The sequence below is a fragment of the Ailuropoda melanoleuca genome, chromosome 9 (assembly GCF_002007445.2).
Source record: "Ailuropoda melanoleuca isolate Jingjing chromosome 9, ASM200744v2, whole genome shotgun sequence".
NCBI classification, from domain to species: domain Eukaryota; kingdom Metazoa; phylum Chordata; class Mammalia; order Carnivora; family Ursidae; genus Ailuropoda; species Ailuropoda melanoleuca.
In genome coordinates, this window is record NC_048226.1 from 29,098,612 (window position 1) to 29,122,323 (window position 23,712).

A 23,712-nucleotide genomic window follows, 5' to 3' on the forward strand; every position below is an offset into this window, starting at 1 on the left:
TGAGATAGAAGAAGATCCAAGTGCCAGGGGTTATTTGTTTTCTTCATAGCGAATTATGCTCAGAGACTGGGATTATCTTTGCCAGTAATTCAACCCAGCTTCACTGCAGGAATTATAACTTATAATAATATCTCACAAGCCAGTAGCATATAGGATAATGTCTCTTAATAAAGATATAACATACTCTAAACCAGTGAAAGATTAATTACACTATTGTTTCAGGCAAAGGGATGATGAAAGAAATGAAGTCCAAATTTAGATGATGTGTACATTTCTACCAGTTGGTTCTTGGTAGAGTCCCTCTACCCTTGGTCCCTCTCTGCTTGGGGCATGTGGCTAGCAGGCTATGGCACCAGTGTCGGCAGGCAAAGTGGGCTGCTCTGAAGGTTATCACTCCAGGAATATTTACATGTCTTGTGCCACTACCTACAAGGAGTAGCCTGGACAAGGCCGGAACAGATATCCCTTCTCTTCCTCAGACTGCTGTATAGCTTAACACCACTGCTAACCATGCGTAGCCTGGTCACAGTAGGAGCAAAGTGTCTCAAGATCTTTGGAGAACCATTTAGGTCAACAAAAAGTAGCCTTGCCCAAACTGAACACTCTAGAGTTACTGGTCAAACCTCCTGGTTTTTAAAGTTTAAAAGTCCATCACATGATGGACACCACTGCTGTTACTATGGTGTCAGTGACGTAATGGTCCTCTCCACTCCGGGTGCAAGAGTTCGATAAGAAAGTCCTAATACCCAACTTCAAAACAATTTCATCAAAACAAATTCAAACCACAAATAACTTTGTCCAAAACAAGCTTTCAAAACATGGATTTGAAATCGTGACAAGTCAGTGCACAATAATTTTCTAACCAAGGGCAACCTGAAGTTCCTATTGCAATGATGCAGAAATAAGGTGAAGTCAGAAAGTTCTAGAAGGAGCATCAGAAGTCAGAGCACCTTCCTCAATAGTCTGCAGACCTCTCCCTTGGTTCTCTCTCCTAGCTCTCCAGGGCTTCAGCCCTTGGGACTAGCTGTTGCTTGTTAGCTGGATCCCTTTTGGAATATTTCTTTTCGGTCTGAAGTGATACAACATAGCAGACAGCCCTGCTTTCCCTGTGCCTCTCAAACCGACTCCAAGACTATCCTGTAAACCGCCCCCCGCCCCAAGCTCTTTGCTATGATTGCCAGAGTGAAAATCCAAGGTTTGCAAAGGTTACATGATTTCTGAATGAGGTTTGCAATCGGTCGCTGCTTTTGTGAGGGACTAAAATCAGCTATACTGGCGCGGGATTACAGGATACGGCCAGCAAAGAGAAAGAGAGCGCACCAGACATCCTGGACCTCGCCGGCAACGTTTGCAGGGTCTTCCAGGACGCAAGTGACATGGAGCTAGATGACGATTACGGGCCCCTCACACGTCGGGGGTAGCAGCAAGTAACCCCGGCGAGGTGCCCGTCAGCAGCTCGTTTTCAAACGAATGCATTCTCTTCCTCCTCCACGGAGCTGAACCGTAAAACTCACGCCCCTTTCTCCCCCGTTTTCCGTCCCCGCAGCCGGGAGTCGCCGAAGCCCCTCCCCGCGCCGGTCCCTCTGGTCTCCCCTCCCCCGCCCCCTGCTTCCCCCGCCCGGGCTCCTCTCTGTCTCCCCCTCCCGGACAGCGTCCGCGCGCAGCCGGCCTTCGCCGCCGCCTGTTTGTGAATGAGACGCTCGGTTTCTCAATGGAGCCGTGGGGGGCTCGGGCGGACGCGGCGCGGCCGCAGCGCTGGCCCTGAGCCCGGAGGGGGGCGCCTCTCCCTCGCTGCTTCTCCCCTTCCCTCCCTCCCGCCGCCGCGGCTTTTGAGGAACGGGGCTGAGAGGCCGCCGCGCAGGTCGCCGGGGCCCGCATCCCCGAGGACTCCTCCTCACGCCCTGGAGGAGCGGGAGCGCGGCCGGGGAAGGGGGACGCCGAGGAGGCCGGCGGCCTTCGGGAAATTTCCGCCGCGACCCCCCGCTCTGGGCGTAGAAAGTTCTTGAGTTCCTATTTCCTTTTTAAATCCCGCTTGACTGTTAGCTCCTCGCCAGCAGCTTGGTTTTGTTTGTTTGTTTTGTTTTCCGGGAGAGGAGGGGGAGTGCGGGGAAAGGAGCGAAGAAAATAAAAAAGGATTTCCGCCCCGAAGAGAGCCGACAGTTGTGAGAGCTTTTCCTCCAGGAGACAGAAGCGGCGTTCGCGGTCGCCGCGGCCGCCCGGCCCCGCCGGCCCCACCATGCGCGAGCCGGCCTCTGGCTGCTGAGGCGCGGAGACGCGGAAGCGGCGGCCGGCGGCACCCGGCTCCCCGCGCTCCCGGGAGCGTTCGGTCTGCCGGGCGGCGGCGGCGGGATGGAGCCCGCGACCGCGCCCCAGCCCGACATGGCGCCGGAGCTGACCCCGGAGGAGGAGCAGGTAAGCGGGGCCCCGGCCGCGGCGGTGGGTGTGTCCGGACCCCCGAGGCCTAGGCCGGCCTCTGCTCCCCGAGGCCGCGCGCTCCACGGCCCCCGGCCCGCCGGTGCCCCTTCCCCCGGCGACCGCGCCCCAGGCCGTCAACACCCGACCCGGGGGACGCCGCTGGACGCGGCTCCCGGCCTCTTCTGTTCCTGAGGCTTTNGCTTGCGGGCCTCACATCGCCCCCTCCCCCCATTCCCGTGGTAATTAAAGTTCCTCGGACCGGGGGACCTGCCTGCTTCTCTGACCACCCCCAGCCCTCGACATTTGCTGAACACCTACTTGTGTCTGGTCCCTACACCCCTATAAATGTTCAGCTTCTTTCCTTGAGGGTTTGTGGTTTTTTTAAGGACAGGCAAAGCCCCAGTTTGGGGGGAAGGCTCCTGCGGGTTCCATCCCCCCTCCCGAGGAGGGTGGTGATAGGCACTGGGTACACAGATGCCTTAGATTTTCAGATGAGCCCTTCAGGCTGCGGCAGGCCTACTTAGGCAGATTCTGGAAGATCCAAGCCTTTTCATGCTCCCGAAGTCCCTCGCCTGACCACTCTCAGCTCCCTCAGACTGGGCACATCCCTTCACCCCCACTTCCCTGCCCCCCATCTCATCTCGCTGTCTCCATCTTTCTGTAGCCTACATTGAGCTCCATTGTCCCTTAAAGCTTATGACCTTCAGTTCCCAGAAGGAAGTGGTTTGCGGTGTCATTCTGGGGGTTTGGGTAAGGGAAAAGCCCAGGGGCGTTGTAACTTTCCCTCCCCCACATTCCTTCTGGGGAGACACGGACCGCTCCTTCAGAGGAAGATCGGAAAGTCTGCTAGCTGAGATTGGGAACCCTAAAGCCTTTTCACTGTCTCTTCCTTGGCACTGCCCATACCCGACCTTAGCTATGCTCAAATATAGCCATAGTCTGATTTCATATTAAAAAAAACCAAAAACCGAAAAACAAAAACCCTGAAATAAGAAAAAGATGAACCGTTTCAAGCTCTTCAGCCCTTGTTCCTAAGGACCACTTTTGGTAGCACAGTCTCTAGGGTGGAGACAGCCTGGTTTTACAAACTAATTTTTAAAAAGCTCTTGACTTTTCTCCTCATTTGTGGAGATGACATTTTTCACATTTGGCTTCAGACCACTGTCTTGCCTTTTCACGCCTTGAGATAAAATCAGCATGGGAGAAAAAAAAAGAATTCTGCTCTGTACAAGCAGTGGTAACATCCTGGTAACTGCAGTTGAGTGTTAATAAAATGCTTGTGGGGCCTAGTGCAAGCAGGTGGCCAAGGAGCCCCTCTCCTTCCAGAATTAGGGAAATACTTCAGTACTGAGGTGTGATGTGTTAGGTTGATTTTTAAAGAGACAAAACTCGTTCACTTTTCCTTAGATTAGTCAAATTTAGAGTTTCTATGTTTCTAATACTTCAAGGCATTAGTATTCCACTACGAAAATGGCAGTAGGGTGCATATTAAAAAATTAAAACCAAGGAAAGTAAATATTTAAGTATTGAAGTATTGATGAAGTCAGGGCTTTACCCTGCATAGAATATATACGTATACCAGTGTGTTGGTAAAAATCTTTTACAGTGAATAATGTGATGAGTGTTAACAAGGACTGGATGGGAACAGTAAAATACTAAGATAAACAAGGAATGTGGCGTTTTTTTAAATCATACTTTTTCCTAAAAAATGTCAGGTTTTCTACAGGCATTTCAAAATGTTGAAACAAACATAAAAGTAGCATAATTCCAATTGTAATGCCTGATAAAATTTCATATTTTAGTTTAATATCACATAAGAGTACTCTTCACTGTTAAGATTTATTTAAAATGTTTAAGCAGCAGCAAATTCGTGTTAGTCTTATCTAAGTAGTCATCATGGGAAATGACACGTTCATTCCATAATGCCACCCCATTGCTCAAACCAGTTTTAGAACTCATTTGGAGTTGATTTCACAGCTTGTGGCAGAATCTTTGAAATATCTTCAGTGTTGGAAACATTTTTCTCTTTTGAGAGTCAATTTGATTTTTGGAAATAACAAAAAATCTTTTGGAACCCCATATCATAAGTAAAGTAGGGGATCACACTGGGTTAACACAGGTTCAGGCAAAAGTGAAAAGCATTTATGCATTTAGGTCGTTTTGGGGGTAGATAACTACCTTAAAGATGTTTCTGGAGCAGATCTCTCCTGAATATAGGTATCCTTCTATACAGTCATGTGAATCAGAAACCCAGAAGTTTTCTTGGACAGTTTGCTCTCCCTCAGCCCCTGTACAAGACACATCATCAGATTTTCCTGAATATCTCTTGGATTTATCTACTTCCACTATCACCGTCACCCTAGTCCCCAAGCTGTTGTCATATCCTGACAGAACTTTTGCTTCCTACCTGATCTATTTGCATTCCATTGCTCATAGTCCAGAAGGCAAAGGCAAATTGCAAATCTGATTGCATCTTCCTTTCAGCCTCTCTGCCCCTAAAATAACATTTATAAAACCCTGCAGTGGCTTTTCATTTCTCTTGGGATGTTACAGTTCTTGAACATGGTCTGCAATGCCTCAGCCCCTGTGTGGTCTAGCTAATTCTCACACCTCATCTTTCCTCCAGGCACACTGGCCTTTTGGTCCCCTATTCTTGCTGTTTTCTCCTGCTACCAGGTCTTTGCACAAACTGCTTTCCTCTCTCTGTAAACACCCTCCACTGTTAACTCCCTCTCAGCCTTCAGCTCTTAGTATTTGCTTCCTCAGGAAGGCCTTCCTTGATCTCCTCAGTTAGGTTAGATCTGTGTTACTGGCTCTTAGAGTACCATGTATTGTCTTTTATATCAGTTATCACAAGTTTACACTATTTGTGGGATTGCATGACTGCAAGCTCCACGAGGATCGGAACTGTATCTGCTTTTGCTCACTATCACATGTACATTGCCTAGCATAGTGACTGGCAGTTAGTGTGTGGACATTCTGAAAATACTTGTGGAAAAAAGAGTGGTTCTGTGCATGGATTGTACACAGGCAGCATCATCTCCTTTTAGAGGGGCTTATAAAAATAAGGACATTGTTTATTTTGATATGCTAAGGATAATGTTCATTTTGATATATACATCTGAAGGTCATCATTATTGCTTCATAGTCTCCTTTCCTATCTAGGCATGTGTTGAACTGATATTATACCAAATCCTCATTTTTTAAAAAGATTTTATTTATTTGAGAGAAAGTGAGCAAGAGAGGAGAGAGAGCACAAGCCAGGGGAGGGAGGACCAGAGAGAGATAAAATCAGCATGGGAGAAAAAAAAAGAATTCTGCTCTGTACAAGCAGGGAGTCTGATGCGGGACTCAATCCTAGGACCCTGGGATCAGGACCTGAGCTAAAGGCAGACGCTTAACCAGCTGAGCCACCCAGGTGCCCCCAAATCCTCATTCGTAACTTTGGTGTTCCTTGCCTTTATTTTCTCAGTTCTTGATAATTACAGAGCCTTCAGTTGAGTTACAAGAAAGTGTGCTTTGCCTTTAAGGGGCTTACATGAATAACAGTTGTTGGGTAATAACAGTAACTGTTTCCTGAGCTCCTGCTTTGAGTCAGGCTCTGTGCTGGGCATTTCACATACAATTAATCCTCATAAGATTGGAATTATTACCTCATTTTGCAAATAAGAAAACTCAGAAAAGGAAGTTGCCCAAGGTCACATAGCTAGCAAGCGACAGAACCATGATTTCCACTCAGATCTGGGTTATTCTGCCTCCACTGCAAATGTTCCCTTTATTTATACTACATAACCTCTCATGAAGCAGTTAGTCAACTCTCTAAGATGTCTACATGGGCGTATAGTAGCTAATTTCGTTGGTTTGGGTATTGATAGGTACATATTTGGTTTTGATGATGCTTTTTATATATGGTTTGAAAAATGCACAGAAGAGGGTCGTGTGGGTGACTTAGTCAGTTAAGCGTCTGCCTTCAGTTCAGGTCATGATCTTGGGGTCCTGGGATAGAGCCCGGTGTCTGGCTCCCTGCTCAGCGGGAGTCTGCTTCTCTCTCTCTCTGCCCCTACTTGTGTTCTCTCTCTCTTGCTCACTCTCAAATAAAGAAATAAAATCTTTTTTAAAAAATGCACAGAAGAAAAATTTTGGAAAACCTCTTTTCAGACCTATGTATTGTCAACAGTCATATTATCCAGTCTATGCAAGAAATTGTGATGAAAGTACTCGGGAAAAACTGTGTTCCTTTTTTTTTTTTTTTAAGATTTGTATTTATTTCAGACAGAGAGTGAGAGAGAGCGCAAGCAGCGGATAGCAACACAGGAAGAGGGAGAAGCAGGATCCCCGCTGAGCAGGAAGGCCGATGCGATGTGGGGCTTGATCCCAGGACTTGGGATCATGACCTGAGCTGAAGGCAGATGCTTACCTAACTGAGCCACCCAGGCATCCCCCAAAAATGTGTTCCTTAAGATAGCGTTGATAGCTCTCCATTTTGAGGTGTGGTCACAATAAAATTTAATTTTTTGCTATCTTCTTTATCTTTTGTACAAGAGAAATAACTTTTCATGGAGCCAAATATGAAGAATATTATCTCTCCAAACTTAAAAGCCAGGTATTTTGTGTCAGGAATGCATTTTTAAAAAAATGTTTATCTGTAAATATAAAAGCCTTTCTTAATGGGCTGGCAAAATTGTAAATTTGGCAGTGTGAAGAGTAATTTCTACACATCAGTACTCATCTTCATTCTTAATTTTTTTTTCCTTGCCATGGACCAGTCTGAGTTATTTATTTAAGCCATCTCCTTAAGCATCCATAAGCAAAGGGATAGAAGATCAGTATGCTGGTCATCCTTTGATACAATTAAGGAAGGTGAGCTTAAGGTCCCATAGACTTTTCTGGTCTGTGCGCACAGTCATGGTCCAAACCAGTGCTGTGGTCCCCACTGGGTGGTAGTCTAGGTTCTCTTTATCCATCTTCATAGCTGATTGGAAGTAGATTCACGTGAGAGTTATGGAATAGAGTATGATTACCATGTCCCCAGGGAAAGGGCTTGGACCTGATTTGGAGATGGGGTAGGCAATGAACTCGGGTCTCTTGTGCTCTCCGTGATGCAACTTAAGGAAGACACTCAGCATGCTCACTCCCACGCCAGGGAGCTCTACAAAGTTGGTGAGGGGCTTCCACATGTGAGGTGAGCCCTCCTTGCCATGGGTGCCACTCGACATGGACCTCCCCAGCTGTGCCCCGGACTGACCTAGCAGCCCAGACAGCTGGAACACAGCAGCCACCACCGCTGTTTTCGACCTCCATTCTTACTGTTATTAATTTTCTTAATTTTACTTTCCTAGAGCATACACTTATATTTGTAACTGGACCTGAAGTTGGTAATTTTATTGAATTTGCTATGTAATTAAAATTAACTTGACCATCAAGGATTATTAAGGATTTCTTGATTCGTCTGTTCTATGTCTAAAACCTACAGAAAGTTAAGTGGGGCTCCCTGGGTTACATCTGTTTGGGCATAAGTTGTGAGAACTCCCTCTGTGTAATAAACCATAAAAAAAAGATTCAACTAGGATTCTAAGGATATTTGAATTCTGCAATAGCTTTTTAGGGTCTTTTGATTTTGCATGGATTTCCCAGTAGTGATTGATAGGATAGAGAAATTAGAGTAGTTTTCTAAAATACTTACGCATTTATATGTATTTTCATTTTAGACCAGAGATGGTTTTAATAACTTGTATAGTGCTTCTTTCACATTAAAAATAATTCATGAATTTCTTTAAAGTTGCTGTAACAAATGATATTTGTTTTCAAAACCTCTAAAGAAAATTCCTGTTTTAGAGTTAATGTTTAGAGCATTATTGTAAGAATTAATAAGCCAGTGCATGTGGAACACTTACCTAGTAAGCACTCAGTAAAGTTAGCCATTATCATGGTAGTCTCCGTTTTTGAATAGTGAAAGATTTTAGAGCCAAGTTAGGTAAACTAATCCCAAGGGGGGAAATATTTATATTCACCCTGGGGACTACCACTTAGCATCAATTCATATGAATGTCAGAAAATAGTTATCTTGTGGGGCCCTGGGTGGCTCAGTCTGTTGGGTGTCCAACTCTTGATTTCAGCTCAGGTCTTGATTTCAGGGTCCTGAGGCCCAGCATGGAGCTTGCTTAAAAAAAGTAAATGAATACAGGTGCCTGGGTGGCTCATTCGGTTATGCGGTTATGCGTCTCTGCCTTCGGCTCAGGTTACAATCTGGGGGTCCTGGGATCCAGCTCTGCATCAGCCTCTCTTCTCTGCAGGGAGTCTGCTTCTCCCTCTCCCTCTGCTTGCCGCTCCCCCTGCTGCTCCTCACTCTCTCTCTCTGTCAAATAAATAAATAAAATCTTTTTTAAAAAATGAATAAAATTTTAAGAAATAGTTATCTTGTAACTTTATAATGTAGTTTCAAAAACCTATTCTAATTCCATGCTGTGGTTTGTGTTCTTATAACAGGAATCATCTAAAGTTAAAATTTTAACTGCCTTGCAGTGGACTTCAGAGATTTTTGGCATTTTTCCCAAGGGCAAGGATTTTGTCCTGGTTCTTGTGGCCAAGAACTTCCCTTTTCCCACAGCCTCACATGTCCTGTGCTAAATGTCATCTGCCCCCTCAGAAGTAACCATACGTCAAGGACCAGATGATTCATAATATTAAATAGAGGGCTTCCAGAGAGGGAAAGAAGATGAGGGAAAGATGAAGAATTCTCATTATTTTTGTTATTGCCAGTAACTACTGATATTGTAATAATCAGGTAAAATCTCATCTGGATGTGAGAATTTTACTCTTAAATTTTCTGAGGGTATCAAGGGTCTTGGACTTCACTTTTGTGAATGTTAAGGAACCTGGAGGTTTTCTCAGAGGAACCTGAACTAATGAATTAATTGAATTGAATGTATTGAATTGAAAATTGAATTTGAATTTTATTAGTGAATTAATGAATTGAAAAGCAAGACAGACCCTGCTTTAAAAAGAAGCTGAACTGTTTCACAGAGGTAAAAGTTAAAACTCCTTGTAGGTCAGTACATTTGAGTCTCTTCTCTGACTTGTATACCTTTATTGTATTGGAAAAGACTTAGTAATGTTGGAATATTCCAATTTTGTCTTCTAAATATTAAGCCTCATTTTATTTTATTTAAAAATTTATTTTTATTTTTTTAAGTAAACTCTACTCTGAGTGTGAGGCTTGAACTCACAACTCGGAGATCAAGAGTCACATGCTGGCGCGCCTGGGTGGCACAGCGGTTGGGCGTCTGCCTTCGGTTCAGGGCGTGATCCCGGCGTTGTAGGATCGAGCCCCACATCAGGCTCCTCCGCTATAAGCCTGCTTCTTCCTCTCCCACTTCCCCTGCTTGTGTTCCCTCTCTCGTTGGATGTCTCTATCTCTGTCAAATAAATAAATAAAATCTTAAAAAAAAAAGTCACATGCTTTACCGAATGAGCCAGCCAGGTTCCTCATTTAAGTCATAGCAGAATGGCTGGTCCACTGCAGTGTCAAGATTGGACGCCATCACCCTAACTCTGATTATTTTTCAGATACTAAAACCTGCAGTGCAATTTCAGCCATTTCACACTTGTTCTACCATCCTGCCTTGATGTCTTCCATAACTTTTTCCAAATCAATCATTACCACATGTGCCCCCTATGCATACTTCTGTACAAAAGCTCCTTGCTTGTCCTTTCTGGCCACTGGAATAGTCACTATTTTGTTTTGTTTTTTAAGATTTTATTTATTTGCAAGAGACAGATCGAGCACGCATGACTGCGCGCAGGGAGGGGCAAAGGGAGTACATCTCAAGCAGACAATGCCCTGAGTGGGAGGGCTTCAGGCAGGACTCCACATGGGGCTTGATCTCACAACCCTGAGATCATGGCTCTAAGATCATGACCTGAGTGGAAGCCAAGAGCTGGATGCTTAATGACCTGTGGCACCCAGGAGCCCCTGGAATAGTCACTGTTTTGTATTCCTCTTCCTCTGGAGTAGGGGCAGATGTTCCTCAAACCGGTCATTTAGCCTGCACTCTTCAGTGCTGGAGGGCCTGTACCTACTGGAATGAGCACTTCCATATCTGACGTTGAAAAGATCTCTTGAGGGGCGCCTGGGTGGCACAGCGGTTAAGCATCTGCCTTCGGCTCAGGGCGTGATCCCGGCGTTATGGGATCGAGCCCCACATCAGGTTCCTCTGCTATGAGCCTGCTTCTTCCTCTCCCACTCCCCCTTTGTGTTCCCTCTCTTGCTGGCTGTCTCTATCTCTGTCGAATAAATAAATAAAATCTTTAAAAAAAAAAAAAAAAGATCTCTTGAGTACCTAACTGAGATGGCGTGGGATAGGCAGCAGGACAGGAATGGGAGGCTGAAAAGCTCTAGAGCCCATAGGAAGAGTTCTTATTAAAGATTGGTTATCTCTTAGATTATAAAATAGTGAGACCAAAACAGTAGATTAGAACTGACTTTTTTTTTTTTTTAGTTTCTGCTTCTAAGAAAAGCATTCCATTTTTCTCTAGGAAAGGCAGTTTCTGTTTTATGTATTGGTTTCCTCTGAAATACCAAACCCATCCAAAACACTGCATAGTTCTTGTTTTTTTACCCAGCACAGGTGGCACAGATCTGACTGGGCTTATGGAATTATTATGAAACCAGAATTTATTTTCAGAATTGGTGAGCAGATTTTTTTAAGGAGAGCCATCTATGACTTTAGTACTGAGGTTTCTAGGGACATTAATGTATGAATTACTTGTTCATTCCTTGAACTGGCTAATCTTTACCTTTGCATTTGCATTTCATCATTGTTACATGATATACATCTTTACTAAAATAATCCTTTTAAAAATAGTCTTTTTAGATTCTTTGCAATGACCATATGTTTCTTTTATAATCAGTAACATCTTGTAAAAAGTGCTGCATGCTCTATACAAGTTTGGGATTATGTTACTAAGTGCTGAGATCCCAGTATTTAAAAGTAATGCAAATCTGGCCTTTTTCTAAACAGAACTGTTTGCAAGGAAAACCTGGGCCTTTGGGGAGGTGATGGCAGTGAGTCTTGGTAAACGTCAGGAATCCCCAGCTTCCTTTGTTGCTCCAGGAGTTTTATTTTATATAAGTAAAATCCCTTACAGTTACAAAATGGTCAATAAATAGTTGTGATAATGGTATTCTTGTTCCCTATGTTACAGGAAACAATTTTTTTTCCAGGTAAAAATAGGAAGAAAAATTAAGAATCTGACTTTGTAGCAATGAGCTGGACGATTTCAAGATTGTCTGACCATGCATGAGTAATGTATCTACAAAATGGTAGCAGGGCTGCCTGTAGCTCATTTTATGCTGTTAGCACCTTCTGTACCATCCAGTGGTTCAATGATTAATTTCTTCTTTCTAGGCTATAGATTACCTTCAGGTGCATTGATCATCATTGTCTTTTTTTTTTCCCCCAGATAAAACTTTAAAAGGTAGTCTGATCTAAAAATGACTCATACATGGAGTGCAAAGAATAACAACTTATATTGTCTTCCGTATCTTTCTTAAACAGCCTTATAGCCTTTGTGAAAACATTCTCACTCCATTGTTTATCTCTGTGGTTCTCAACCACCATGATTTCAAACACACCCCCCCCCAAACAAATGTCTATGTCTGGATATACATTTGATTGTCACAATTTGAGGGTACTACTGTCATCTAGTGGGTAGAGGCCTGGAATGCTGCCAAATACCCTATAATGTGTAGGACAGCCCACCACAACCAAGAATTACTGACTCAACTGGCAATAGTGCCAAGGTTAAGAAGCCCTAGTTTATGTCTGAAGGATTTTGTAGTTCTTAGGAACAGAAATACAAGTTCCTACGTTTTAGTTGAAGATAGGTCTTTGGTTAACACATTTAGTATTTATTCAGATATGTATCCCCAGATAATGATTTCAGGGATTAACTTTATGTACTGAAAAAATGAAAAACTCTAGTCTATTATTTTATTTTATTATTTATTTCTTATTATTCTTTTACTTATTTATTTGAGGAGGGGGGGAGCGGTGAGGGACAGAGGGAGAAGCGGACTCCTCGCCAAGCATGGAGCCTGATGTTGGGCTTTATCCCAGGACCCTGGGATCATGACCCAAGCTGAAGGCAGACACTTAACCGACTGAGCCACCCAGGTGCCCCTCTAGTCTATTATTTTATAGCATAACTAACCCAGAGGATAAAATGAGCCATTTGTATGGGTTTTCAGAGATGGGGGGATTTTATAGGACAAGCATAACACTACTGAGCCCTGCCATGTAATGATAATAATGGGAAGCGTCGTTTTTGATTTCCCCTCTAAATGTTTCTGCGTTTCTGTTTCTCAGGTGAGTGAGGTGATTATTATGTATCAGTCTCCTCCTTTTCATGTTAGTGTCCACTGAGAGGAAGATTATAAACAGAATACAATTCGTTCATTCAGCAATCATTTATTGTCCGCTGTGTACCAAATTCTTGAACACGGATGAGGAGCTCTCTGTCTTTGAGGAATTGCCGTCTGGTTCTAAGCATTTCTTGAATTGTGGGGTACCCCCCAAGGAAGAGAACCTCTTATACATAGTGAGGGCAGGGTCTCAATCTTCTCTGCATCCTTAGTGTACATTGTGAGAGTTGAAAATACATTTACTGAAGAATGAGTGAAACTATATTGAAATTATTCCTTACACAACCTGTGAAGCTGGTATTGTTTTGCTCAGGATGATTGTCTTTGTGATAATAGGGATGATGTTCAGAAGCTTTCGGTAATTTACCAATGAGACAGCACTGGGACTCAACTCTGACTAAATGCAGTGCTCTTTCTAGTAAACTTCATCTGTTTTACCTACATGTTTCTGTGTATGGCATACCTACATACATATACACGAAAAATAGCTGTCTTGGCCTTTGGGGATTGAAGAGTCTTGGTTTCTGCCATTCACAAGTTTTCCTACAGAGATGGGGCTACATTGTTACTAGCTGCTTATTGTACATTTTTTTTTAAGATTTTATTTATTTGACAGAGATCACAAGTAGGCAGAGAGGCAGGCAGAGGGAGAGGAAGAAGCAGGCTCCCCGCTGAGCAGAGAGCCCGATGCGGGGCTCTATCCCAGGACCCTGAGATCACGACCTGAGCAGACGCCAACTGACTGAGCCACCCAGGTGCCCCTTATTGTACATTTATTTTTGAAAGAAATTATATGCTTTAATGGGGTTAGTGAACTTGGGGGTTCATGTAGGCCTCTGGCTGTACCTCTTATAATGTCATAGGTCTCTTCTTTGCCTTTATAAAGCCAGTCTTCAGTTTTCTATATGTAGAGTTTAATCTTTCATATATAATCATCAGCATAATGGGGAAACATATATAGTATACTTGTCTACTAATAACTAGGATGAAACTAGAGCTTTTTAAATAGTTTTTCCCATGATACCTTCACATTGCCCATTTTTTTGGCTGTACTTAAGCTACTACTAGAGTTTATTTTTCAATTCTTGCCAAGTATAAAAGTAGAGGAAAATTTTTCCTATAAGGGGGGGTTCCGCCTTGTTTTTTCTTTTTTTTTTTTTTAAGATTTTATTTATTAGAGCTAGAGAGAGAGAGAACACAAGTGGGGTGGGGGGCAGAGGGAGAAGCAAACTTTCTACTGAGCAGGTAGCCCGATGTGGGCCTCAATTCCAGAACTCCAGGATCATGATCTGAGCCAAAGGCAGGCACTTAACTGACTGAACCAGCCAGGTACCCCTTGTTTTTACTTTCTATATTCACAGATTTTCTTTTTCTTAGATTCATAAAGGAAAAAAAGAGTTACTGAGAGGAAGTCATGAAACCTTGAAAATAATACATGAGCACAAGAAAACAGTTTTATTTGGGAAAAGTTGTTTGTTTCCCTGAGAGTTTTGCTCTTCCATGCCAGGAAAACCCCAAAAGTGAAGAGCAAATGGTATTTTTGATGAGGTCAGGGACTCAAAATTGATATAGCTAGCAAGAGTAAAATATACAGGATTTCCAGCATACTTTTGTTTTAAAAAACATAACCATCCATCTTTTTTTCTTTAGCTACCCAAAGCATCATTTTCTTTTCTTTATTTTTTAAATTTTATTTATTTATTTTTAAGATTTTATTTATTTGACAGAGGGAGAGAGAGCACAAGTGGGGGGAGGGAGAGCACAAGGGGGGGCAGGGGGAGAGGGAGAGGGAGAAGCAGGCTCCCCACTGAGCAAGGAGCCCTATGCAAGGCTCGATCCCAGGACTCTGGGATCATGACCTGAGCCGAAGGCAAATGCTTAACTGACTGAGCCACCCAGGTGCCCCCCAAAGCATCATTTTCTTTCTCAGTTGATATCAAACTAAGGAAATGCTAGCTTTGTAGGTGATTTTTGAGAAAATAAAAAGCAACTGGAAATTTGTGTTTTGAATGAAAATGCTTAGAACTCTAGTCAGAACTTCTAGTTGTTATGGTGCTGTCCTTACAGTGCTTCAAATACTGGTAAAAGTCCACGTCAAAACTTGTGATAACAGTGGCTAAGCATTATCTACTAGGAGGGCTGTAATTTTTTTTTTTTTTTAAAGAAAGAAAATAACAAGTATTGGCACTGTTGGTGGGAATATAGAATGGTGCAGCCATTGTGGAAACTACCTTATGACCTAGCAATTTTACTGCTAGCTGTATGTCCATGTCGTAGCAACATTGTTCACAATAACCTAAAGGTAGAGGCAGCCTGAGTGTCCATCGATAGATGTATGAACAAAATGGGGTATGGACATACAATGGAATATTATTCAGCCTTAAAAAGGAATGAAAGTTTGATATGTGCTACCATGTAGATGAACCTCAAAAACACTATGTTTATTGGGGCACCTGGCTGGCTCAGCTGGTGGAGCATGTGACTCTTGTCTCAGGGTTGTGAGTTCAAGCCCCACAGTGGGTGTAGAGAATACTTAAGAATAAAATCTTAGGGACGCCTAGGTGGCTCAGAGGGTTAAGGGTCTGCCTTCTGCTCAGGTCAGGATCCCAGGGTCCTGGGATTGAGTCCTGCATCCGGCAAAAAAGATTTTATTTATTTATTTGTCAGAGAGAGAACAAGAGACCACAAGCGGGGGAGCAGCAGGCAGAGGGAGACGCAGGCTCCCTGCTGAGCGAGGAGGCTGATGTGGGACAATAAATAAAATCTTAAAAAAAAAAAAAACAACAAAACCCAAACCCACTATGCTTATTGAAATAAGCCAGACACAGAAAGTATAATTCTATTTGTATGTGGTAACTAGAATAGGTAAATTTATAGAGAGAAAGTAGAGCAGTAGGAGCTGGGGGGTAGGGATTGGGAAAGAGGATTATTGTTTAATGGGTACAGAATTTTTTGGAGTTGATGAAAAAGATGGGCATAGATAGTGGTGATGGTTACCCAATATTGTGACTGTATTTAATGCCATTGATTTATATACTTACAAATGGCAAAAACAATAAATGTTATGTGTATATTTTACCACAATGAAAAAATGACTAAGCACTATTCTAAGTGTTTTACAGGTGTTAATTCATTTAATGAATTATGTGAGGCATAAGAAAGAGAATAGGCAAACTTCTGGTTTGGCTTCTGATTTTGAGCCTAGAATCACTTATGTATGTGCCATTTCTTGGTCACAGAATTTGTCTATATTAATAATTTGTTAGGATGTAAATTGTAATCTGTTTTAAATTCCTGAATATTTCACCTGTGAGATCCTACGTAGGAGAAGGAGGAGTTTTCTGGGTAGGACAAAGCACTGAATGTTATGATGCAAGCGGACCCGATTTTATAGCATCTTCCTCTCCCCCACCCCACTCCCAGTATCGTTCTGGGAATGACTTGAAATATTACTGATCTAGAGCAATGGTTCTCAAAGAGTGGTCTCCAGACCAGCAACATGAGCATGCCCTGGGAGCTTGTTAAAAATGCAAATAATCAAGTCTCACCCCATACCTACTGAATCAGTAAGGTACAACAATCTATCTGCATTTTAACGGTCCTCACTCAAGTTTGAAAACGAGTGATCTAGAGAGTAAGTAGAGTGATGTTGCATTGTTGGGGGAACCATCTAAAAAGTGAGTTTAGATACTCAGGCTCCTTCAGGAAGAGAAGATCTGGATTTACAAATTGAGTCTAGAACTGTAGGTATAAAACTAGTTTGAACTGGAGAAAGCTCCAGGAGTTACCTAATTCTGGACTAAAACTGTACTATTCCATGGTAAAGGGACAGTAAAACAAAGCTCTCAAAAGACTAGCATTTACCATGGTTTCTCTTATCCAAAGAAAGAGCAGAGCCTCGTATCTATTTGAGAAGGAACCACAATGTCTACATGGTTAAAACAACAGGGCATTGAGACACCTGATGTCTACTGCAGATGGCATTCCCTAGAGAGATGCTTGGCTTCCAAGGGAGTACTGAATGAAAGGAGACACAGGCTGTTCTGATTCAGGCAGGAAAACCTGCCAACTTTGACAAGTCTATTCCATAGGGAAGCTCGTGTTACTGCAATGTCAGTTGCCCTGATAATCTGGCCCTAGGAGTTACCAGATTTTATTTTCTGGGTCCTGCCAGGAAGCTGAGCCCGGTTCTAATTGGAATTGAAAATGGGGCACTGCAGTGAGGACAGCCAGATTGCAGGCAGCTTTTCCAGGCTTCCTTCTTTATAGGTTTGCAAACGGCCCCTTAGGTACAGTAAACTGTTCTACTTGTACTATTTTATGAGCATGCATCGGTTTGCCCCTGAGTTGATCTGATAGTTTCCTTAGGTTGGGAAGTATTGATACAGTAAGTTTGAAACGGCTGAGGTCTGAGATGGCTGGTATTGCCTAATGCAGTCTTCTGGCCAGTTGTATCCCTTTCAGGGGGTAATGGAGCTGCAGGTTATGGAGACATGTAGGAAGAGTCCCAGTTTTGTGAATATGTGATGAAGACTCAGGAATCAGTTACCTAAGGCACAATTTGTGGGGCTTATCTCAGGAAAAAAGCAAGGGGTTGGTTAAATTGGTGTAGATTAGCATTAGCAGGTCTAATATACAGGCCAGGGTGAGATTAGCAACAGGTCTGACATGCCAGGTCCTAGAGTTTTCAACTAGAAATCATCAGGTCAACTCCTGTCAGATCCATGTGAGATTGGCAAAATTGAATTTGAGGTGCATGTGGGGAGAGGTTAGAGGGGAAGGGAGAGAGAAGGATGGAGAAAAGGAGATGAAGACAAAGGGGGAAATGTTTTAGTTATTGAGAAACAGAAGCAGTTGAAGGGTAATTTCAGTTTTGTGAAGTGGAAGAAATAGAGAACCAGAAAGGAAGGAACTAGTTACTATGTTTTCTTTTCTTTTTTCCCCTAGTTACTATGTTTTCAAAGCTTCTCAACATTCTGATCTTTTCCTGAATTGATTGTAATTTGCCAGTGACCTTGTTAAAATTTACCACTCAGGATTGAAGACAGTCTTATATATAAAGTCTGATAGGCCTCCTTGTTTTGGGCTTACTTGTTTTGGACACGGTGCTTCTGTAATGTGTTCCAAATTTGCAATAATTTTTGGCAGTATTAGCAAACTGTTGACTCATAGGTTCAAGTCAACTGAGATCCCTAAGTCTTTTTTTATGTGTTTCTGTTAAATTTCTTCTGGTGCTTCTAAAACTGATTTTCTTACACTTATATAAATTTCATTTTGTTAGATTTAATGCTTACTGAACATTTTGTGAACATTTTTGTTAAGCCTTATGTGCCAAGAACTTTACAAATATTACCTTTTCTCCCATCTTACAAAACTTCTGTGAGGTATAATTCCATTTTTATAGAATAGAAATTAAGGCCCAAAGAAGTAAAGTAATTTGCTTGCATTCAAAACAATGAAGTGATAGAATCTGGTATTCAGACCCATCTGACTGACTCCAAAGCCTCTTGCTTTTGAATATCATCCTTGGCCATTTTTCCATCCTGTTTTGATCTTTCAGATCTGTGTTCTATTTTAAATATGTTTTTTTTCTTAGCTAAAGCCCCTCTCATATGGTCAGCATGACCCAGTGCTGTTACCTAAGTCATTTACAGCAGTGGGACCAGGCCAGAGATGAATGCAGAGCAAATCAAGGGAAATGGCCTTTAGGGTCAGATTTAGTTTTGGAATCTTGGTTGTATCATCGCAAATGCTGTGACATGGCAAGGTCCTTAACCTGTCTGGGCCTCTCTTTCCTTATACGTAAAATGCCTCAATACCTACAAATGGGCCTGTTGGAATGGGTGAATAAACATGGATGCAAAGTGCTTTAGGTTATGGCCCATCCTAGCATACTGTAGGCTTTCAATAAACGTTAGTCTACTTGTCTCCCTCCTTTCAGAGAATCCCTTTAAAATCTTTTTATTTTGGGGGTGCCTGAGTGGCTCAGTTGGTTAAGCACCTGACTTTTGATTTCAGTTCAGGTCATAATTTCAGTGTCTTTGGACTGGGACAGACTGGATTGAGCCACACCCAGCGAGGAGCCTTCTTAAGAGTTTCTTCTCTACCCCCTCTGCCATGCCCCCCACCCCCCTCCCCCATTGTTCTCGCTCTCAATTAATTAATTAATTAAATTTTAAAAAATTACCTAGGGATCTTGTTAAAATGCAGGTTCTGATTCTGCAGGTTTGTGGTGAAGCCTGAGAATCTGCATATGTGACAGGCTCCTAGGTGAGGCCAGTGCCACAGACTTCACTTTGGGTAGCACTGCTATATATTCCATTCCTTTGTTTTTCAGTCTAGTTGTATTCTTTTTTGAAAGACTTGTTTTTGGTAAGTCATTTCTGGTAATCACTACTCCCCTTTCTAAAAGCTCAAAGCCCACCTTTTTGAAAAGAAACAAAAAGCAAAAAACCCATTGGCCAGGGCTAGGTGTGTGTGCATGTATGTATGTGAAAGAAAGGTGAATTGTGTATTTTGCCAGATTGAATCCAGTTCTGTTAGAGCCTGGGAACTTTTGTAACCCTCAGTAGACATCCACTCTTTGAAATTAGGACTGTGTTTGCTCATCCTCAAGTTTTGATACCTTAAAGTTCTGCAGCAGATGTTCCTCAGGCTCCCCTGGAGTTCTCAGGATTGTTAGGTTTTGCAGATCTGGAGGCTCAAACTGATTTGGAATAATTAGGGGCTCTGCTATTTTGAGCTTTCCACAAGGCTTGCTTTTCCCCCTCTTCAAGTTGAAGATTGTTCTTGTTGATAGAGAAATGGAAGAAGAGGAGTTGATCTAGATAGTTCACAGACCCCCTTTTGTTAGCCTTAGCTTTATGAACAGGCCTTGCCTCATTCTGGACAGTGACTTTCCTGACACTTTTCTTTTAGGTCAGAACCACCATTCTATTATCTTTTTGACTGTGCAGTCTTCCTTTGTACATGTATATGTTAGTGGATGTCCTTTTAACATCTGTACTCAACAGAGTATGCTGTACAACCATACTTGTCTCTTCAGAGTGTTCTCTTTTTAAATTCATATTGGTATAATTTATAGTTAATTGAATAATTGTCAGAATCTCACTTTTGAGGGGGGCCTGGTGGCTCAGTGGGTTAAGTGTCTGCCTTCAGCTCAATCATGATCTCAGGGTCCTGGGATTGAGCCCCACACCAGGCTCCCTGCTCAGTGGGGAGCCTGCTTCTCCCTCTCCCTCTGCCCCTGCTTGTGCGCTCTCTCTCAAATAAATAAATAAAATCTTAAAAAAAAAAGTTTCACTTTTGAGCGTTTCTTTAAAAAATACTAGCATCTGTATTCTCTAGAATTTTAGATTTTGAGATTTTAATTTTGTGAAATCTACAATTTTAAAGCAGTATAACACAATGGATAAAAATGTGGGCTGGGCTCTCTAGAGTCAAAAAACCTGGGTTCTGATTCAGGCTATACCACTTTTCTCATTTTGGGATCTTGGGCAACTTAACAGTTGGAAATCTTAGTTTTCTAATCTTGCTATAAGAAAATAAGAGTATCAGCCTCCTAGGGCCATTGAGAAGACTTGACAATCCTTGTAAAATTTAGTATCTGACTGGTGGTTAGAATTCATTACCCATTAAATATTTGCTAATTTTGTTAAAGGTCTATTTTTATTTAAATCACTGTGGTAAGGTTTACATAATGCCTTCAACAGCCAATTATTTGATTATGGGAGGTAGGCTGGTATTGTCCTTTTTTGAATGAAGAAACTATGGCATGAAGAGTGTTGGCCAGTTTCCAGGCACATGGCTGTGGCCAAACTGGGTCTTTAATTAAACCAGGATTACTGGTGCCACATCTAGGACTTCCTCTCTGAACTGCCTCCTCTGACTACTCTTAATTGTCACTTAGACTATCACACTTTCAGAGACTATATGGTTACTTTCTCTTTTTCAGCTAGTCTGTCTTCTTGGTTTAATCCAGTATAGTAGTTCCTCATCCTTTCAGGATGAAACTGTCAGCAAGAATTTATCAGACTTTCTACCCCCCTCCCCTTTTAAAATAAATGTGCTACTCAGCAAATGATGAGGTACTTGAAGTTCCCTATCTCTAATATCCGTATTACCATGCCAGTTTTGGAATCTGAGTCAAAACAAAACAATCCAGGGCGCCTGGGTGGCTCAGTCAGTTAAACGCCTGCCCTTGGCTCAGGTCATGATCTCAGGGTCCTGGGATCAAGCCCCGCATTGGGCTCCCTGCTCAGTGGGGAGCCTGCTTCTCTCTCTCCCTTGGCCTGCCGCTCCCCCTTGCTTGTGCTCTCTCTGTCAAATAAATAAATAAAATCTTAAAAACAAACAAACACAATTCTACATCATTGAGCAGACTGAAGAGTACTCCAACTGTTGTATCACGTCCTTATTCAGAAATTTTCCAGTGTGATTTGTGGATTTCTACTGGAGAATATCATTTTGAGACATACTGCCGTCCATCTTCCCTTTTTAAGATTTGCCATTCATTGGCATACTGCTTTCACAAATCCATTAACTCAGATTTTCACTGGTAGGGATCATGTCTTATTTTATAAAATCTGTAAACTTTATTTTGGATATCTCTGTTATAGATGTCTTATAATATTGGCAACTTAATTCTCAGATATTTTCTTTTGTGACTTAGTAGTCACTTCTCCTGTTGCTTTTCTTCTCTTATTCCTGATTTTTTTGTCCAGTGTTATTCTGGGATTTTTCTCTTTTACTCTGTCTTCAGTTTTGAGCTCTCATAATCAGCTTGGCAAGTGTTCAGGCAAACATATTCTCCCTACTCCCTGTGAACAGCACTCTTAGCAGGCTGAGAGCCCATGGTCTTTTATACATTTACTCATCCGAATGCCAAGCACTGTGCTTAGTGTTGAGTATGCAGTTGTAAGCTTGGAAGACATGGCCCCTGCACTTCCCTAAGCTTATAGTCTAATGACTATAGATAATAAGCAGATAGATAATAAGCGTAAGCAGATAGATAATAAGCGTAAGCTTTTATAATACTGTGTGCCTGGCTGGAAGGCAGTAAAAACTTCCAGGATAAAGAAGTAGGATTTAGGGATTCCTGGGTGACTCAGTTGGTTAAGTGTCTGCCTTCAGCTCAGGTCATGATCCCAGGATCCTGGGATTGAGTCCCACAACTGGGGTACTTGCTCAGCAGGGAGCCTGCTTCCCCCCCACCACTGCCTGCCACCTGCCTCTACTTGTGCTTGCTCTCTGACAAATAAATAAATAAAATCTTAAATTTAAAAAAAGAAAGTAGGGGCGCCTGGGTGGCACAGCGGTTGGAGCGTCTGCCTTTGGCTCAGGGCGTGATCCCGGCGTTATGGGATCGAGCCCCACATCAGGCTCCTTCACTAGGAGCCTGCTTCTTCCTCTCCCACTCCCCCTGCTTGTGTTCCCTCTCTCTCTGGCTGTCTCTATCTCTGTCGAATGGATAAATAAAATCTTAAAAAAAAAAAAAAGAATTAAAAAAAATAATAATAAAAAAAGAAAGTAAGATTTAGAACTGACACCTAAAGAGTGATAAGGAGTAAACCAGGTTTGAGTGTAGGGGAAGAAGAATGTTCTAGTATGATCCGGAAAGTCGATTCCAATTTATTGACAGACATCTACATTTCTCCTTTCTTTTCTAAGGTCTCAGTTACCGATTAGAAAAAGAGATAAACATTGTTACCAAAGGCCTCCCTCACCCAGCAGGTCTTCCATGTACTTTAGATTTTTTTTTCCCCTGGAACAACTTTTCAGGTTTCTTCTGGTTTATTTTTTATTTTTTTGAAGATTTTATTTATTTATTTGACAAAGAGAGACAGCCAGCGAGAGAGGGAACACAAGCAGGGGGAGTGGGAGAGGAAGAAGCAGGCTCCCAGCAGAAGAGCCTGATGTGGGGCTCGATCCCAGAACGCTGGGATCACGCCGAGCCAAAGGCAGACGCTTAACGCCTGCGCCACCCAGGCGCCCCTGGTTTATTTTTTTAAGATTTTATTTATTTGTTTGTTTGTTTGAGAGAACAGTGCGCTCCCCCACGGGCACATGATGGGGGAGATGTGGCAGAGAGCCTGAGATCAGGAGCTGAGCTGAAGGCAGACACTTACTGGACTGAGCCACCCAGGCACCCCTCTTCTGGTTGTTTAGTTTGCCCCTTCATTAACCAACTGGAATAGGTAGCAGCTGGCAAGCTGCCTTCAGGTTTTTCCTTATGGAGAGTGACCAACTACCTCCCCCCCTTGACTCCATCTGGGAACCTGGATGATTATGCTCTTGCTGGTGGTGAGGATCTTTCTGTTTATTCTCCAGAGTTCTGTTTTCTTCTTTTTCTCCTCTGTGCTATAGTCTTCTGCTTCTCAACCTCTTGACGTGAATTTTCTCTTATGCCAATTTAGGAATGTTTACTTCCTTGCTTTCTTGTTGAATCATTTCCTCCATTATCTCTGAGAGTTCTTCATCCTCTTTGATAACTTTTATCTGGAGAGTCAGGTTTTTAAGCCCCAGAGGAGAGATGCCAGCTTGTGTTTACTAAACATGCTTTTCACAGATGCCTCCAGCAAGAAAGTGAGTGTGGCACAATTTCTGCAGTACCTTGGAGCACCCCCTGTTTAGGGCTAGGAGTTCCTAAAAGCAGCCATAATTGTTTATCCCTTTGTAGAGCTCCCTAACTCATTCCCTTTGCCCTGATATGAAGACTGTCAACAAACTTAGCATTTGGTGGTATAGTTTAAAATACTTTTTAAAGCATTATGTTAAAATATCCCTATTATATATATTTTAGTTGAAAGCTATATAAAATTAATACTTTTTTTGAGTAAATGTAGCCATATGATTTAAACTTAAAAAGGTACAGA

At 42.5% G+C, this 23,712-nt stretch overlaps 1 protein-coding gene across 1 annotated transcript in view; it reads left to right on the forward strand.

The window, feature by feature from the left end:
* The first annotated feature begins 1,650 nt into the window (after positions 1 to 1,650).
* The window catches only part of PTPN9 (protein tyrosine phosphatase non-receptor type 9), a 77,353-nt gene continuing 55,291 nt past the window's right edge, over positions 1,651 to 23,712 (forward strand). Inside the window, exon 1 of the mRNA XM_034668019.1 lies at positions 1,651 to 2,412. Within this exon, the coding sequence (XP_034523910.1) occupies positions 2,350 to 2,412 (63 nt within the window). The 5' untranslated portion in view covers positions 1,651 to 2,349. The remainder of the gene's footprint in view (positions 2,413 to 23,712) is intronic.